This window comes from Choloepus didactylus, chromosome 4, assembly GCF_015220235.1.
Source record: "Choloepus didactylus isolate mChoDid1 chromosome 4, mChoDid1.pri, whole genome shotgun sequence".
In the NCBI taxonomy this organism is placed as follows: domain Eukaryota; kingdom Metazoa; phylum Chordata; class Mammalia; order Pilosa; family Megalonychidae; genus Choloepus; species Choloepus didactylus.
This window is the reverse complement of record NC_051310.1, coordinates 78,105,720-78,123,066: the sequence shown is the minus strand read 5'-3', so window position 1 is coordinate 78,123,066 and position 17,347 is coordinate 78,105,720. Positions and strand designations below refer to the sequence as shown.

The following is a 17,347-nucleotide window of genomic DNA, read 5'->3' as shown; positions in this document are numbered from 1 at the left end:
TGAGCTGCTGCAGCCAGAGAAACATTTTTGAAGACGGCCATTGAAAGTAGACTTTTGCTACTGCAGGAGTTTTGCCTGGGAGAACTAAGAGACTACCACGAGATGCCTAGAGAGAATGTCCTGGGAGGAAGTCATTTTGAAACCCCCCTGGGAGCAAAGGAAGAAGATGCCAGCCAGGTGCCTTCCCAGACAACAGAGGTGTTCCAGACACCATTGGCCATTCTTCTGTGAAGGTACCCTATTGTTGATGCCTTAGCTTGGACACTTTATTGCCTTAAGACTGTACCTTTGTAACCAAATAAACCCCCTTATAAAAGCCAATCCATTCTGGTATTTTGCATAGCAGCAGCATTAGCAAACCGGAACACCTGGGGACAACCCTCCTAGCAGGTCCAGGCCGTTTAACCAGGAGGTGAGGAAGAAAGTGATTGCACTGAATACTCAGCAATACTAGGAAGAAATGACCAGAAAAATGAACTGCTTTTCTCAGGCATGACCCCTTTCCCAACTTGCTGCACTGGAGCCCACTTCTCTGGCAGAGGCCAAAATACAGGCAGCTTTAAACAGCACATCACTGAGAAGAGTCCACAGGCGCTTAGTATCATCGATTCAAATTTAAAACGGCCTTTAAAAACAGTCACGGGTCTGCGTGCTAGCCCTCAGAAAGAGCCACCATGGTTCCCTGGAACTTGTGGAGCGCAATGCCAGGGCTGAGAAGAGATTCACCAGCTGAGCACCTGTCACCGGGACTCTGCCGTCCTTCAGGGGTCAGTGCGTAAGATCTGGAAGATTCCCTCCCTGCCCCCTGGACATGCGGCCAGACAGTGAAGGCCCTTCACCATGGATGTCCACACTGCTGAGCTGGAGGGGCACCTTGGGATGTGAGGCGGGGAAGCTGGTGTCCCTGAGGGGATCAGGAAAGCCCTGTAATCTGTTTCACGGGACACAGTCAGCCTCCCTGCCCAGCACCATTGGGGCACTGGTATTTAGACGTCAGAATCAAGTCAAATGGAAACAAGAATGGTACAGGCGGAGAAAACACCGTGGCAAGCACCGTGTCACCATGGGGAAGAAAGAAAGGGATTTTGTGCTGTTCCTATAGAAATTTTGGAAAGAACAGCATGAGCGCAGGGTATGAGAAGGCTGTCTGAGAAAAGACAAGCAGGGCGCAGCTAAGTTTGAGCTCACAGGGCTGGGATTTGGGAAACCAAGCTCCGAGCACAGGGTTGCAGTGTCCTAATGAAGTATGTGTGTCATGCACGGCACAGGTGTGTTCCTGACAGGTCATCTCGCTTGTTCCCCTCAACAACCCTGAGGGTAGGAGGGACTATCTCCACAACAAATCTCCAAGATTGGGACCAGGGGACGCCATGCAGTTGAGCAACCTGCACAAAACCAAGCAGGCCGTAAATGGCAGAGCTGGGATGTGAGTCCATACTTATCCAACCTCAGCTGCACAAGCTTTTCACCTTGCTCATAATTTCCACAGAGCCAGAGCTCAGGTGTGACACCTACACACTCCAAGAAGCCAAACTGCTGTCCTAAAGCAGCCGGGCATGGAGATCACCAGATTTAAGGGTTACAGTCTTAAAATAGTCCAACACGGTTGGAAACAGAGACGATGCTTGGAAAACACTCATTTTGGGGTGACCAGCTGAGGGGGTGTCCCTGAAGGAGAGGTAAGCGGATGGAAGCTGCCTCACACCTGCCGAGCCCTGCAAGGTGGGGTTCCCGGGCCTGGACACCTCCCAGGGTAGCCAGGACGACGCCTACACAACCTGATCAACTTTCTCACGTCACTTTTGTGTGAAGACCCAGAACTGAGTCTGCAGGGAGAGATGAAAAAAGAGAAGAAAAGAGGAGACAAAGCGACATACTTGTTTTCATTGCTGGCATCATAGCGTGGAGATGGGTCAAAGTCATTTCCATTGACATCATAGCTGGCGTAGGAATCCTAAGAAATTACAGCTCAGTGAGGGAAGACAAATGGCAACAGCATATTACAGTACAGCCTGATTTCAAGTTCTTTTAACACCTCTCTTGGTAAATAGAGAAAAACAAACCCATAACAATCTTCTTATATTTTTAATGTGTTTTTTGTTTACATACTTGCAATCATAGTAGTCATATAATTTTGTAACCTCTTTTTAAAACATATCCTAAAAGCTCCCCTGTGTTGCTAACAGTTTTCCAAACTGTCACTTTTTTGTTTTGTTTTTTTTTTAGAGAAGTTGTAGGTTTACAGAAAAATCAGGCAGTAAGTACAGAGCTTCCGTATATCTAATCCCTGCCATACAGTTTTCCCTATTATTAATATTTTGCATTACTGGGGTACTTTTGTTACAACTGATGAAACAATATTATTAAAATTCTAATATTAATTGTAGTCCATTGTTTACATTAGGGTTCACTGTGTTGCATAGCTCTATGGTTTTTTTGAAAAATTTATTCTGGTAATATAGATATAACCTAAAATTTCCCATTTTAACCACTTACAAATATATGATTCAGTGCTGTTAATTACATGCAAAATATTGTGCCACCATCACCACTATGCATTACCAAAACTTTTCCATCAACCCAAACAGAAACCCTGTACCAATTAGGCATTAATTCCCCCTTCCCAACCCAAACCCGGCCCCTCGTCACATGTATTCTACTTTCTAACTCTATGAATTTGCACGTTCTAATTTTTTCATATAATTGAGATCATACAATTTTGTCCTTTTGTTTCTGGCTTATTTCACTCAACATGATGTCCTCAAGGTTTATCCATGTTGTCACCTGTATCAGGACTTCACACTTTTGACAGCTGAATAATATTCCATTTTATGTCCATACCACATTTTGTTTATCTACTCATCTGTTGGACATTTGGATTGTTTCCATCTCTTAGCAATTGTGACTAATGCCACTACGAATATCGGTGTGCAAATATCTATCAAGTCCCTGCCTTCAATTCTTTTGGGTATATACCTAGAAGTGGGATTGCTGGGTCATATGGAAATTCTATGTTTAACTTTCTGAGGAAATGCCAAACTGTTTTCCACAGTGGCTGCACCATTTTACACTCCCACCAAATTTGAATGAGTGTTCCGATGTCTCTATATCCTCCCCAACACTTATTTTCAATTTTTTTTAACAGTAGCCATTCTAGTAGCAAAAACTGTATGATTGTCTATTAAATAGATTAAGTAAACTGATAGGGTTTATTTAACCACTGGTAGACACCCAAGTTCCCTATAATATTTAATATGTCACTTTGCTATGTCCTTTACATTTATTAACTCATTTAATCATCATGATAACTCTATGAGACAGGAGTTCTTCAATTAACCCTATTTTACAGACAATGACAGTGAAGCACAGAGAAGTTAAGCAACTTGCCCAAGGTCACGGAGCCAATAAGTAGCAGAGCCAGGATGAGAAGCCAGGCAGTCTGGGTCCAGAGTCAAGACCTTTAACCTTGTAATTTTTCATGCAATTAATATTCATATACAACCGTCCCTATGCACATGGTTTCTTCCTTTACCAAGGATCGTTCCTTAGGTTCCCTTCTTAGAAACATGTGGACCAACCCCCAGCAAAATCCTTCTCCCTGGCACAGCATGGGGTAAGAGCATTTGCCTCACCACCTCTCCCCAGCACCGTTTCCCTCATTGGCTAATTTGACAAGGGGGAAATGGCACCTTATTGTTCTTTCATTTGTATGCACTTCATTGCTGCATGGGTGACTCTCTCTGCACGTGAGTCCCCAGGCTTGACTTACATAATTCGGGGCCAGGTCGGGGTGATTCCTTTCGATGCCATCATCGAGGATGGTGACCACCACGTTTTTTCCCGTGTAGCCCCTCTTCCACGCCGCCTGGACGTTCATTTCCGATCGGCAGCGACTGTTCTTGTCACCGCAGTGCTGCATGCACAGAAGACACAGAGCCCCACCGCCACCCCCAAGAGGGAGGCTGCAGGTGCAATCATTACACAGAAAGAACCAACCATGCAAACACAGCAGACAGGTGTTTGCACACTTGTAGGTAAGTAATGAGGAAATGGTTTCTCATGCCTTACATAGCAGAGATTCTCTTTCTTCCCCCTTAAATTGGGAGGCTCCATTTGCTTCTTCTGCATCCAGCAATTGGTTTATCATTTTCCCAGAGAATCATCTCTCTCTGTGGGGGAGGGAAGGTTTGCCCAAGGAGCTCAGATTCAGAATTCAGTTAGTCCTATTCAGTTAGCTTGCTCGAATCACCTGCCTGCTCAAAGAGCTTGTACCAGGACTTTCCCATAATTTCAGGAATCATTCATAAGAAAGTGCATGCTGTAAACCTTAAAGGAGATGAAGTGTGTCTGCCTGGATGCAGCTTTTGTGGGGGAATGAGACGTTCTCTACCTGCAAGCTCACCTAAGAGACAAGGTCCTGCGAATGCCCCCCGTCCCCGGTGGAGGGGCCCCCTGGGTACTCACCATGTACCACATGTTGGACCAGATGGGGTCGTTGAAATAAAGTGCGTGCGGATCGTTCCGGACTTGTCTCTTCACCCTGCGTTTCACTTTTTGTTGCTGGAGCCACTTCACCTGCCAAGAAGTAAGGCAGATACTAGTTATGTTTAAAACCTCTCTGTAGGTGCGGTAGGTTTTCTTCTCATGAATATCCTTGTCCTTATTAGATGCTCTGGATAGAACGTTCCAAAGGGGCATTTTCATTTCAAAGTGAGCATAAATGAGAACTTGTTTCATTGTGTGGAAGGGGAAAGGACACCACTCTGATAGATTCTGAAGTCATTCTATTAAAAGGAAAAAAAAAGATGACCTTGTGAAGTTGCTGACAAACTGGTGACCCACGCCCTGGAGAAAAAGGAAATCTATGTAAAGGAAGGGAATGAGTGAAGAGAGGGAAGGAATTGTTTGGTCAAACTGGTTATCAGGAAGTTGGAGGTGAGATGTTTTACAGTGAGAAAATGAATAACTAAATGACGGTAATCCACATGTTGGAATTTTTGGCAGTCAGCAGAAATATGGTAAAAAAGAAATCCAGAAAGGGGGACACAATATATTAATAGAGCCAGTTCCCTGGTGGTGATATGATTGGTAATTAAAAATTTTTTAAATTATATTCAGTATTTTACAAATTTCCTTACTAGGCATGATTTGCCTTCACAATCAAGGAAACAAGTTTGAGTGGCAGTAAAAATGATACTCACCAGCAGGGAGCCAGGCTGCTCAGGTTTGAATCCCAGCCCCACCCCTCCCCAGGCCTCAGTTTCTTCATCTCTACAATGGGGAAGACCATAGAGTCGTCACAAGGCTGAATACATGAATTATATGCACAATCAGGGCCTGGCACCCAGGGGTTAAGCATCTCTGTGCATCTTTTGAAGCTGGAAGAGCTTCTCCATTTTTAAGAGCTCAGTCTCCATACAGGGGTCCTCCTGATGCCAGGGGTGAGGAAAGGACCAGACCTCCCTCATGGAGTTTGCACTCTTGTTGGAGGCCGCCAGCAAGCAGATGAGGAAGACTGTGGAGTGAGCTCTGGGGAGGTAGACAAATCAGGCAGGCTGCCTGGAAGAGGCAGACAGGATGGGCCCAGGATGTGCAGGCCAGTGGGAACCCCACCTCGTGAGTCCTCCTGCAGAGCCGGAGGACAGCTGGGAGGAAAGGGAGGAGGAGGAGTGGAGGTGGAGACCCCTGCGGTGTAGGGTCCAGGCTGAAGACCCCTGGCCGGGCCCCCTGCAGTGAGGCACCCTGTGAGGCCCAGCAGGCAGGGAGGGAAGTCCCTTCAGGCCTCTCTCAGCCTCAACTTCCCCACAGTGATGCGAGAAAACGTCCATGCACAGCCTCACATTTGGAGGTGGGGACTGACCTCAAAGCCAGCCTGGGTTGATGGGTCAAAATGCCTAGAAAAAAGTGTCAGGGTCCATGTGATCGTCTATAAAACAGCCCTTAGAAAACACTGCAAAAGGCTCAAAATCAATTGTGGGTTAGACACTGAAAAGAGCCAAGTCCCAGATAATTTATAATTGTCGCTGATAGATGCTTGTAAGAAAATAGAACTAGAAATGAGATATTTTGCTCAAAACACCCTCTGACAGCATTTTCCAACTTCACCATATATTGGTGCCTGAACTAGAAAGCTTTGACTAGGTATAAAATATCTAAGACACTATTTGTAATCTGGTAAATATCCTATTTTAAACTAGAGTGGTACATAGATCACCGAAGTGCTCCAAGGTCCCTGAAAAGTCCCCATTCATCTTGCCAGGCTGGGCCCTGGGCTCACAACTTGTCTCAATAATATCCAAAACCTTCTGCTTGCATTGCTCACCAGGCTGCACTTCCAGTCACAGAGAAAGAGGCAAATTCTCCTCTTCCAAACCCAAGTGACTCCCCCAAAATTGGTTCTGTGAAGTCATGAAAGAGTTCCCTAGCGGTTAAAAGAAGAGCAGGCTAGTGAAGCCACCTCAGCAGGTGATCTCACTACCCTCCCCACTATGTGGGACCTGACTCCCAGGGGTGTAAATCTCCCTGGCAACACAGGATATGACTCCCGAGGATGACTCTGGACCTGGCATCGTGGGATTGAGAACATCTTCTTGACCAAAAGGGGGATGCGAAATGAAACAAAACAAAGTTCAGTGGCTGAGAGATTTCAAATGGAGTCGAGAGGTCACTCTGGTGGACATTCTTATGCACTATATAGATAACGCCTCTTAGGTTTTAATGTATTGGAATAGCTGAAATTAAATACCTGAAACTATCAAACTCCAACCCAATAGCCTTGACTCCTGAAGATGTAGCTTACAAGGGGTGACAGTGGGATTGTGGTAACCTTGTGGATCACATTCCCTTTATCCAGTGTATGGATGGATGAGTAGAAAAATAGGGACAAACACTAAATGAAAAATAGGGTGAGATGGGGGGTGATTTGGGTGTTCTTTTTTACTTTTATTTTTTATTCTTATTCTGATTCTTTCTGGTGTAAGGAAAATGTCCAAAAATAGATTGGGGTGATGCATGCACAACTATATGATGGTACTGTGAACAGTTGATTGTACACCATGGATGACTGTATGGTTTGTGAATACATCTCAATAAAACTGAATTAAATTAAAAAAAACAAAAAGGAGGAGCAGGCCCCCTGGTCCCTGGCCACTGGGTAGAACCCAGTGTTATTACACGTTATGATGCTTGGGCCCACGGCAGCTGGGGGCTCCCTCTCTGGCGTGGCCTCAGGGACAGGGTTGCCCACTGTAAGTCTTTGACAGCAACCAAGGCACACTGAAAACAAAATGTTTGCAGGACATCGGGTCTTCTGGGCCCAGATGCTACAGAAATTCACCACAGGTAACCAGACAGTCACAGAGGCCAGCCTGGCCAGTGGCCACGTGCTCTGAACATCTGTGCCTGGAGCAGGAAGCCAGCCTGCTTCCCCATTTCCTCTCCTCAGTGACCCTGGGGACCCCAGTCACTGTCCGCCTCTCATCCATCCCCAGGTGGACACCAGGAAGTACAAGGATATTCTGGCTCCACACTTGCTGCCCATCGCCAAGAGAGAGCCATCCCTAGCTCTACCTTCCCTGGTTTCTGGGGATGGTGGGGGTGCTGTGGCCATTTATTCGGGTGCTAAGGCTTACTGGGGGCTGGCACTAGACTCTGGAACTCGAGCACGAAAAAACTTGGTTCTGGTTTCAAATGCCACTCAAGGTTGGAACCCAGTGGCCATCTGGTCTCCCTGGGAAGGTGAGAGGTATGACAACAACTCAAGGCCAGGAGTCTGAAGCGGCAGCTCTCCCATCAAACACAATCAGCACTTGCCATGCTAAAGGAGTACCTTATACAGGCTCATAGAAGGCATCTGAGTTTGCTGGTGCTGCTGTAACAAAGCAGCACAGACAAGGCGGCTTAAACAAGAGGCATTTATTGTCTCACAGTTTTGGAGGTCAGAGGTCCAACATCAAGGTGTCAGCAGGGCTGAAGTCTGTAGGGTTCTGGTGGTGGCTTGTCAGTAATCCATAACTCAAGCTCTGCCTCCATCACATGGCTGTCTCTTGCCCCATCTGCCTCCTCCTGACTCTGTCCAAATTTCTTCTGCTATAAGAACCCTGATCACATTGGATTAACACCCACCCTTGTCTGGTTTGGCCTCACCTTAACTAACAATATCTTCAAAGACCCTGTTTACAATCAGGCTTTCATCCACTGGACCGTGGGTTATCACCTGAATATGTCTTTGCAAGAGACATGATTCAATCCTTCACAGAGGCTCTTCATCACAGAAACAGGGATACTCTTTATGACAAAGGAATCAAGTTTATAATCTTCAAGGAAGGGGTCACTCCTAGAATTGATCCTTCTGGAGAAATTGCAAACAAATGCACACAGTGAGATGATGATGTTGATCGCGAGAGTGAAGGGTGGAAGGCGGGATTCACTTGTATACTCTTTGGCTATTTAACCTCACAAAAAAGCAATGACAAATTCTTTGTAGGATTCAAAATTTCCTTCCTCTCCTGAAGGGCTAGTACAAATGGGTAGCCACAGTGCTTCTCTGGCAGTTTCTTTGGATGTCACTTTACATTGAAGCATCAATCATGGTCCATTCATCAGATCCCTTGAATGTCTGTATGTGATGTTCAGACTTTCTTGTTGTGAAAAATGCACCAAAAGAGCATCGTACACATTTATCCACTTTTGAACTTCACGATGAGAGATATTTAACTTGGAAGACATGTCCTAAACCGAAGTAAGCCCGTGAATGAGGAAACCCAAAGCAAAGTGAAATAAACTTGTGGCAAAACACATGCAGTAAGAGTTGAACTTTCATGGGGGGTCCCCAACCTTCTTAGGGAGAGGAGAATTTTTCACATCCCCAGAGCCTTCAGATCACTGGATTGAAGAATGGGAAAACAGTCCTGACAAGAAAGTCCCTGCTCATTCTATGTCATTCTCCTTAGGTTTTGCAGTTGGGTGAATGGTGCACCCCCAAAAATATGTTCATCTGGAAGCTGCAAATGTGACCTTATTCGGAAAAATGGTCTTTGCAGATGTAACCAAATTAAGGATCTCAAGATGAGATCAACCAAATCATCTGGGTGGCCCTAAATCCAACGAAAAGTATCTTTATAAAAGAAAGGCAGGGGGAGATTTGGGACACGGAAGAGAAGGCCATGTGGAGGCTGAGGCAGTGCCTGCAGTGAGGCAGCCACAAGCTAAGGAGTGCTGGGACCACCAGAGGCTGGAGGTGGCAAGGAAGGATGGTCCCCTGGAACCTTCGGAAACAGTGCCACACTGCCGACACCTTGCTTTGGACTTCTGGTCTCCAGAACTGAGCGAGGACAAACTTCTGTTTTTTTAATCCACCTGTTTGTGTACTTTGTCATGGAAGCCCTAGGGAACTAAGGTTTAAGTCACAGCTTCAATCAGGGCTGAGGCTTAAAATGCTTGAGGATCTGATGCTGTTCTGCCAGAGCAGGAGTCTGGAAGCCCCGGTTTTTTTCAGTGTTCCCCTTTAGTTGCTAATGATGGGAAGGCACTGCCCCCAGAAGAGGGGCTGCAGAGGTGCCGGAGGGGACACAAGGCAGAGGAGCTTAACCAGTATTTTAAAAACTGGAATGGCCATCTCAATATACCCACTGGGTGCCAGCTCCAGCTGGGACCACCACCCACAGGCAGGCCTTACCCCTAGCTCTCAACCTGGCTACTCTCTCCCCAGTCCTTCACTGGGCACCACACCTCTTCCCTCTGGCATCTCAAATTCAAGATGCTCCCATGAGTCTTGCCGCCACCCTAAACCCACCATCTTGTCTTTCCTCTCTAATGCAGTGGCACTAATATCCACCTGTTCCCCAAGTTGGAACAAAGCTAGAATCCTCTCTAACTCTAGTGTCTCACATCATCTTTAAAGGTGTCCCTGCCGTCCCCTCCATTTATCACCGTGGCCACTCTCTCAGTTCAGCCCCACATCCCCTTATATCTGGACAGTCACAATGGCCTCTGTGCCAGTTTGGACGAATTATGTCCCCCAAAACGCCACGTTCTTTGTTCCAATCTTGTGGGGGCAGACTTATTAGTGTTGATTAGGTTGGAATCCTTTGATTGAGTGTTTCCATGGAGATGTGACCCACCCAACTGTGGGTGAGATCTTTCACTGGATAATTTCCATGGAGATCCTCAAGCATTTTAAGCCTCAGACCTGATTGAAGCTGTGACTTAAACCTTAGTTCCCTAGGGCTTCCATGACAAAGTACACAAACAGGTGGATTAAAACAAACAGAAGTTTGTCCTCGCTCAGTTCTGGAGACCAGAAGTCCACACCATCAATTAGAGTGGGTGTTAATTGAATCACTGGAGTCCTATAAAAAGTTCACCGACAAAAGGACCTGCTTCAGCTTACAGAGACATTTTGAAGACGGCCATTGAAAGCTGAATGCCATTTTGAAACATAACATGGGAGCAAGCAGACGCCAGCCATGTGCTTTCCCAGCAAACAGAGATTTTCTTGGTGCCAGTGGACTTTCTCCATTGAAGGTCCCCTACTGCTGATGCCTTTGTTTGGACATTTGCATGACCATAAGACTGTAACTTTGTAACCAAATAAACCCCCTTTATAAAAGCCAATCCATTGCTGGTATTTTGCACAATGGCAGCATTAGCAAACCAGAACAGTCTCCTAAAGGGGTGTCCCTGCCTCCAGCCTCCACGTGATTGCCACAAACACCAATCATGATGCATATCTGACCCTCTCACCCCACTGCCCTGCCTGGCTCATCACTCCACAGGGCCCACCAGGGGGCCTGAGGCCTCTCTAGCCTATCCTCACAGCTACACTGTCCAGCAGGTCCAAGCTGCTTACAGCACCCCCCCCCCGCAGGCCGGAAGGTTTCACTGCTGGGTGCCTTTTGTCCAGACACCCCCATCCCAACCTGGGGCCAACCTCCATTCACCTCCCTATGCTCACCACCTTAAAATGTCTCTGACATCCATGGAGCTGATGGGGTCGGGTCCCCTTCTGGGCTCTTATGCCCACGTAGGAGCCTTTATACACCAAGTGGATATCATCTACTTAGAAACTCAACTTTTGCCTCAGATGGAGAGCTTTTAAAGGGAGGGACATTCTCAGGAACCGTTAGCAAAGGACTCTTAGGGAAGGACCTGCCCTGTAGCAGCTGCTTGCTCAGCAGAAGTCTGCTGGACTAAAGTATCATTCTCTCCCTTAATGAACAAGGAAACTGGAAACTGATGCTGGATGAATGCAAAGTTAGGTGTGTCTTCAGTAGCAGTCAAGGGCTTATCTTGCAACTTGCTCTTCCAGCACTGGCCAGTGTCCATCTGTTACTGGATGCCTCCTGAAGGTCGGTTTGATTATGCTCTGCAACCCCACTGGTCCGTACACCCTGCATGGACAGGGGTTGTGTTTTTGTTCCTCAACGTATTTCAGTGTGCCAGGCAATGCACGGCAACAAGGAGGAGTTCAGGAAATGTTTCTTGAATGAATGAATGGTGCTATGAATAGGTTTCAGAGTATAAATATGTTGTAAGCACAAATAGATTTTATAAAAACCTCCTTTTGAGTAGAACATGCAATTGGGCCTGAGTGATTACTAGATGGCATCTGTTAACTATTAGTGGGAGGCCAACTACAATCGGTGTTAGGTGACAGCAGGGTTTGCTGAATGCCACTTATAGCCCAAACACAAATCATGTATCTTAACAAACCCATATAAAGTATCTTGATATCTTTGAAGTCCAGTTGTGAAGGTGGCACTTTACTCTGAGCCTTTTCCTTTTATGCATTTTCTGGTTATGGTTTCCTGCTAACCACACAGCTTACTTATCCTACAAAGTTATTTGCTCTGGGGAAGAGAATTCTAGTCCTGAAGAAGAGTTCATAATCGTCTCAAGATTACATGAATAGCTGCAGTTTGTCTGTGCATGCTCCTCTCCAACTTCTTCCTGGGAAGTCAAATTAACTTAAAATTAGGCATCTGTTGAATGTCATTTTGTAGATTAGATGAGGTAAAAGTTAAGTAGGCTTAGAAAGAGTTAACACAAACAAGTGGAGCCCCAGCAGGAGCCTTAATGGTGCCCTGTCAACAGCCTGCGGATTATCCATTGATTATTCATGTTACTGAGCTGTAAAAACTGCAGGAGTGCTCCATGCAGCCTCCACCACGGAGTCTTCCCCACGGGCCATGGACACACTGCCACACAGCTGGAGATACTGGTTTCCCATACCAGTCCTGGATGCAACATGCAACAAAGAGGATGGTTCTGAAACTTCCTCCCCAAAATCAGCGTCACCAAAGACAGCTTGGAAGTCCATCAACTATTCCATCCACAGCTGCTGGTTATCTAGAATCTGCCTTAAGGCCCTTCACCCTGTCACAGGCCCATTACAGCTCCGGAGGTCCATGGGGAGTGGTGGAGCTGGAGAGTCCCCGAAGAGGGGGTTCCATGGTCTAGATGCCACCAAGTCACAAAGGGCACTACAGAGACCCCCACCCCCAACCTTCCCAAGGTTCCCAAGCTACCCCAAAGGGAAAGGTGATGTGGTAGATTGATTTATGTACCCCCACAAAGACCTGTTCTTAATCTTAATCCCCATTCCTGCGGGTGTGAACCCATTGTAAATAGGATTGTTTGAAAACGTTATTTAGTTAAGGTGACGCCAACTGATCAGGGTAGGCCTTAATCCGTATTCCTGGAGGCCTTATAAAAAGCCAGAAGTCAAAGAAAAATACAGGAGGAGACCAAGAACATCACCAGGTGACAGGAGGCAGAGATGCAAGCCAAGGAACTCCAAAGATTGCAGACAGCCAGCACCAGAAATCGACAGAATTCGGGGAGAAAGCATGGCCTCCCCGATGCTTTGATCTGGCCTCCAAAACCATGAGACAATAAATTCCTCTTGTCAAGCCGACTGGTCAGAGTGTGGTATTTGTCACAGCATCCCGGCAAACTAAGGCAACACCTGAATCAAACCACTAAACTTCCTTAAAGTGCCCACCGACTTGGTTTGCTGAGAGTTAATTCTGCATAGGTTCTATTTTTCCAGCACAACTGTATCCAGAGCAAAGCTCCTGCCACCCTGCTCCTTTCCCTTTTCTTCTGTGACTATGGAAGGACAGGGGGACTTCCTGGTGATGGTGGCTTCTAATAAGCCAGCCCTGACTACACACCAGTGCAACTTCAGATAAGAAGTTACAGGCCAGACCCCTAAGCACCCAGGGGCCTCCAGATTCGAATGTCTTCTCCAGGAGAAAGCAACTGCATTAGCAGTACCGTAGAAAATAAACCTGCCATGTTCTCTCTCTCTCTCTCTCTCTCTCTCTCTCTCTCTCTCTCTCTCTCTCAGGCTGGGCAGCTTCAGCCTCCTACCTGTAAAGCCAGGGGGTTGGATCAGCCCATTTCTGACCCTTTGTGTTCAACGGTCTGCGATGCTTAGATCTCTATTCCCACCCACACAGACCCCTCTGCCCACCTGGCTGGGCCAATACGCAACAAGCTAAAAAGCTAACTGAGAAGGCCGAGGGGTGAACTGAAAAAAAGAACAATAATACTCCCTGACAAGCACGTGTCACCTTACACTTTACAAGGTGGTCCTTTTCTCATTTGCAGGCAATGGCAAACAGACTCGACTAGTCTAAGGACAGGCACAAGTCTCTGGGAACCACCCAAAATTGTGGGCAAAGTTGGGTGAGCATATGCATATGGTTTATTATTATTTTTTTTCCTTTGGAGAGAGTCCACAATTTCAGCTGATTCTCCAAGGGGCCTGTGATCCCCAAATAGTTAAGACCATCGAGCTAAGCGGGGGTCATGGAGGGAGAAGAAGGATGGGCGCTTTCCGTGTGTGAGGAATTGATGATCTGGCTCTTATCTTCCTGCAGGTGGGATGCCACAGGTGGACACAGGCCAGTGGGTGTGAGGGTACTTTAAGTTAGAGCTATTCATTCATTTGCAAGCTAGTTTTTATTTTGCTGAAAGGAAACAGAAGGTACATCTCTCCCACTGCTTGTCCCCTCCTCCTCCCCTTACTGACAGCAGAACGGGTGACCGTAGCCGAGCTTTCAGGCACTGGTCCACGTGTCCAACGTCCAGCCACTGGCAGTACTTTACCATTTTAGAATTCAGCAACATGGGGCACAACTTCATTAACTCCAGCCCTCTTTAAGACTTTTGTCATAATTTAACCAAGGTGGGCCACAATTCCCTTTTGAAAAGGTATTTACACAGAAAGATACTGATAAGCAAATAACACAGCTACAACATGCTTATGTGAACCCCACCTGTCAAAATTGAGGTATGTTTCAAAATACATTCACTAAGCATCCATTGACCATTTACCAGGCAGTCTGCTAGACTTATAAGGGAGTGAAAAATAAACAAGGCATGGCCTAGGTCCTCAAGAACTTTCTAATCCTTGGGCAGGGGATGGGTTTGCATGCTTCTCACCATAATCTCTTCTCACCTAGTGGAGTGTATGGACCAGGCCTGCTCAACCTTCCCATCGCCCATCCCTTAGTTTGGGAATACTGAACCCTCTCCCTACTCTGACACCCCAGCCTCCTCCCAGCAGTCTCCTTTGTCAATTCTGTCTCTGCCACTTACCCAAAGCAAACTCCACTAGCCACCACCGCCCCCAAACACTGCCATGTGCTCCCATTCCTGGCCTTTGATCTCAACACTATTTCCAAAGTGTCCAGGACATAGACATTACCAGAAATAAAAGGCAGGGTTCATGGTCAAATAAGTTGGACAGTTGCTGGATTTACCAGGTTTCTTTACTGCTTTCATTTGCACTGTGAACTTCAAAGAGGGAGCCACAGTACAATTTTTCCTAAGTTTATTTGACTAAATCCCTTTCATATGGCGCATCTCCTGTGCTAGGCTCAGCTGGGAACGAGCAGTGGAGGTGGAGTTCCAGGATCTGGCTCGATCTCTAGCTCTGCCACTCTACAGTGGGTCCTTGTGTGTCGTGCTAAAGTGAGAGCAGTGAGCAAAACAGCCCCGATCCCTCTTCCCCTCCTCTCCCGTAGCGCAGTGGGGAAGACGGGTATTAATGGAAGAATCTCACCAATCTAGGATTATAGTCCTACAACTGCTAGGAAAAAAAAGTCAAGCCTGAGGGATCCGAGCAGGCTGGCTGGTGAGAGGGACATCTGAGTCAATACGGGAGAGTAAAGAAGAGATAAAGAGTAGAGGACAGTGGGGGCATTCTGTGCAAAGGCCATCAATGTGTTAGAGCAAAGGTTCATTTGAGAAATTTAAAGACCAGAGTGTCTGGGGCACAGGGGACACCCTGGGGAGGCCAGACCAAGGAGGTCCCAGAAGGTGGGGGTAGAATTTGGGTGTTTATCGTAAGTAGCAGAGGCACAATCAGGCATAGAGAGCAGACTGATGGGAAGCAAGCGAGACCCAGAAGGCTGGTGAGGAGGCCAGGGCAGGGGTCCAGGTGAAAGAAGAGGGAACCTTGGCCCAGGGCAGTGGTGGAGGTGGAGACAGAGAGAAACGGGAAGAAGTGACCTGGACCAGAGATAAAGGATGCAGCCAATGGAATGAACAGAGGGTGGGGGGGCTTCTGGCTTGCACAGCAAAACAGAGATGCATGCTTCTCGCTGACACAGAGGATACTGGAGGACGACTAAAAGACCATGAGTGTGCTCTGGCACATGTTGACTGTGAGATGTCTTTGGGACATTGAAGTGGAAGTGTTGAGAGTGCAGGGAAGGAATAAAACACCGCTTCAAACTTTTTACCAATTCATAGTAAGCATTCCATTGGCTATGTCAAAAACATGAGAAGACAGCTTGCCACTCCTTCCTGAGTAGCTGAGAAGGGATTTCAGATAGCTGGAGATTTCTCCTCTCCCCACGTGAGCAGACTGGTCATCCAGGCCCCTGGGCAGCAACCCTTTGCCCACCCCACCCTGGCCAAGGTCATTACCCAGTTCATCAACCCCTGAGACCAACCTGGTCACTTACTATCTGTGTCCTTCTCTCTGCCAGGAACTTTCTGTTTGTTTGCCCTTCTAATGGTTCTAGCACACAAAACTGTCAGATAACATTCCATCTGTGGTTAATGGAAAGATGTGCTTAAACGTTGCATCACTTCTGGAAAGAAACCTGAGCTTTGATTAAGCTCTGGGGGCAAAGTCCCATCCCACAACACAGAAGGCTGGTCCTCAGGCTCATTTTCCAATGTCTGAGCTGTAAGGCACTGAAATGAAGCATCACCCAGAGGCTCCCACCACCCCGGAAGGAGCCACAGAATGCCTTCCTAATAACATCTGTATCTTTCAGTTTCTGTCATCAATCTGGCAGAGAACTGAAGGGAAGGAAAGGGCTGAACCTGAGTCATCGCGCTAAAATGTAAGGTCTGGATGACAAGGGCAGCAGCGTGGAACTGTAAGCCAGCTGGTAATGTAATGAGAACAAGTAATTAAAAAAAAAAAACATGGTAAGCCCTTTCAGCTATTGGCCGATGCTTCTGTAACATCCACCCTTCTCTAGACTTTTGGCAAAAGAAAAAGTTAGAAACAAATGCTTTCAGTTTGCTTACATGACAGCCCCTGGAAAAACCCAGCGACTGATAATGCATGCAGAGAACATGGGCTGTTAGGGCTGATCAACAAGGCAACCAACTGGAGGAAAACAGCATTTTACAAAGATGGTAAAACAACAACAACAACAACAAACCATTATGTAAAAGTAATTAAGAATGCAAGGAAAACAAATTCACAATTCTGGCACAGGATCAGTGCAAAAAGATGCTCCTTGCTTTTTCTTTTGTTTTGCATAATAAACGTACAGTCTATCAGCCTTTATGGGATATGTAGGAGAGGACTGTAAATTCCATCACTTATCCAAGGGTTTTTACACAATAGGGACTGGAGCTAATTAAAATAAAATACCATCTGCATTCAATTGAACTTTATCCTAAGTCCTATAACATCCGTTTCCAGTTTGGTCATTCCAACACAATGGCAACTTTGCATTCCAAAGTCTCTGAATATTACATCATTTTTCCTTTTATTAATAATATTAATTACACAAGCCTCTGAATGCAAAGGTGTCAGAAAGATGCTTTGCAAATGTAGGAAAAAGTTCTGAAGCAATGCAATAAGAGATGACACTAAATCCTTCCATCTAAACAGCTCATTTTGCCAAATATTTAATCAGGATGGCCAGGCAAAGTAAATAGTAGTCAGACTGACAGCTAATTGATCTGGTTTACATTAAAACGAGACTAATTTAAACAGAGGTATTCCGGTTGCGATTCTGAATTCATAATTGGTTCAGATGTCTATATGCTTTCCCCAGGGCTAAAAATTTAATTAGAATAGTGAGAA

At 46.3% G+C, this 17,347-nt stretch overlaps 1 protein-coding gene across 1 annotated transcript in view; it reads right to left on the bottom strand.

Moving 5' to 3' along the window:
- The window catches only part of PCSK6 (proprotein convertase subtilisin/kexin type 6), a 189,611-nt gene that overhangs the window by 117,152 nt on the left and 55,112 nt on the right, over positions 1 to 17,347 (bottom strand). Inside the window, 3 exon segments of the mRNA XM_037832888.1 lie at positions 1,878 to 1,954; positions 3,770 to 3,913; positions 4,465 to 4,575. Coding sequence (XP_037688816.1) covers positions 1,878 to 1,954; positions 3,770 to 3,913; positions 4,465 to 4,575 — 332 coding nt within the window.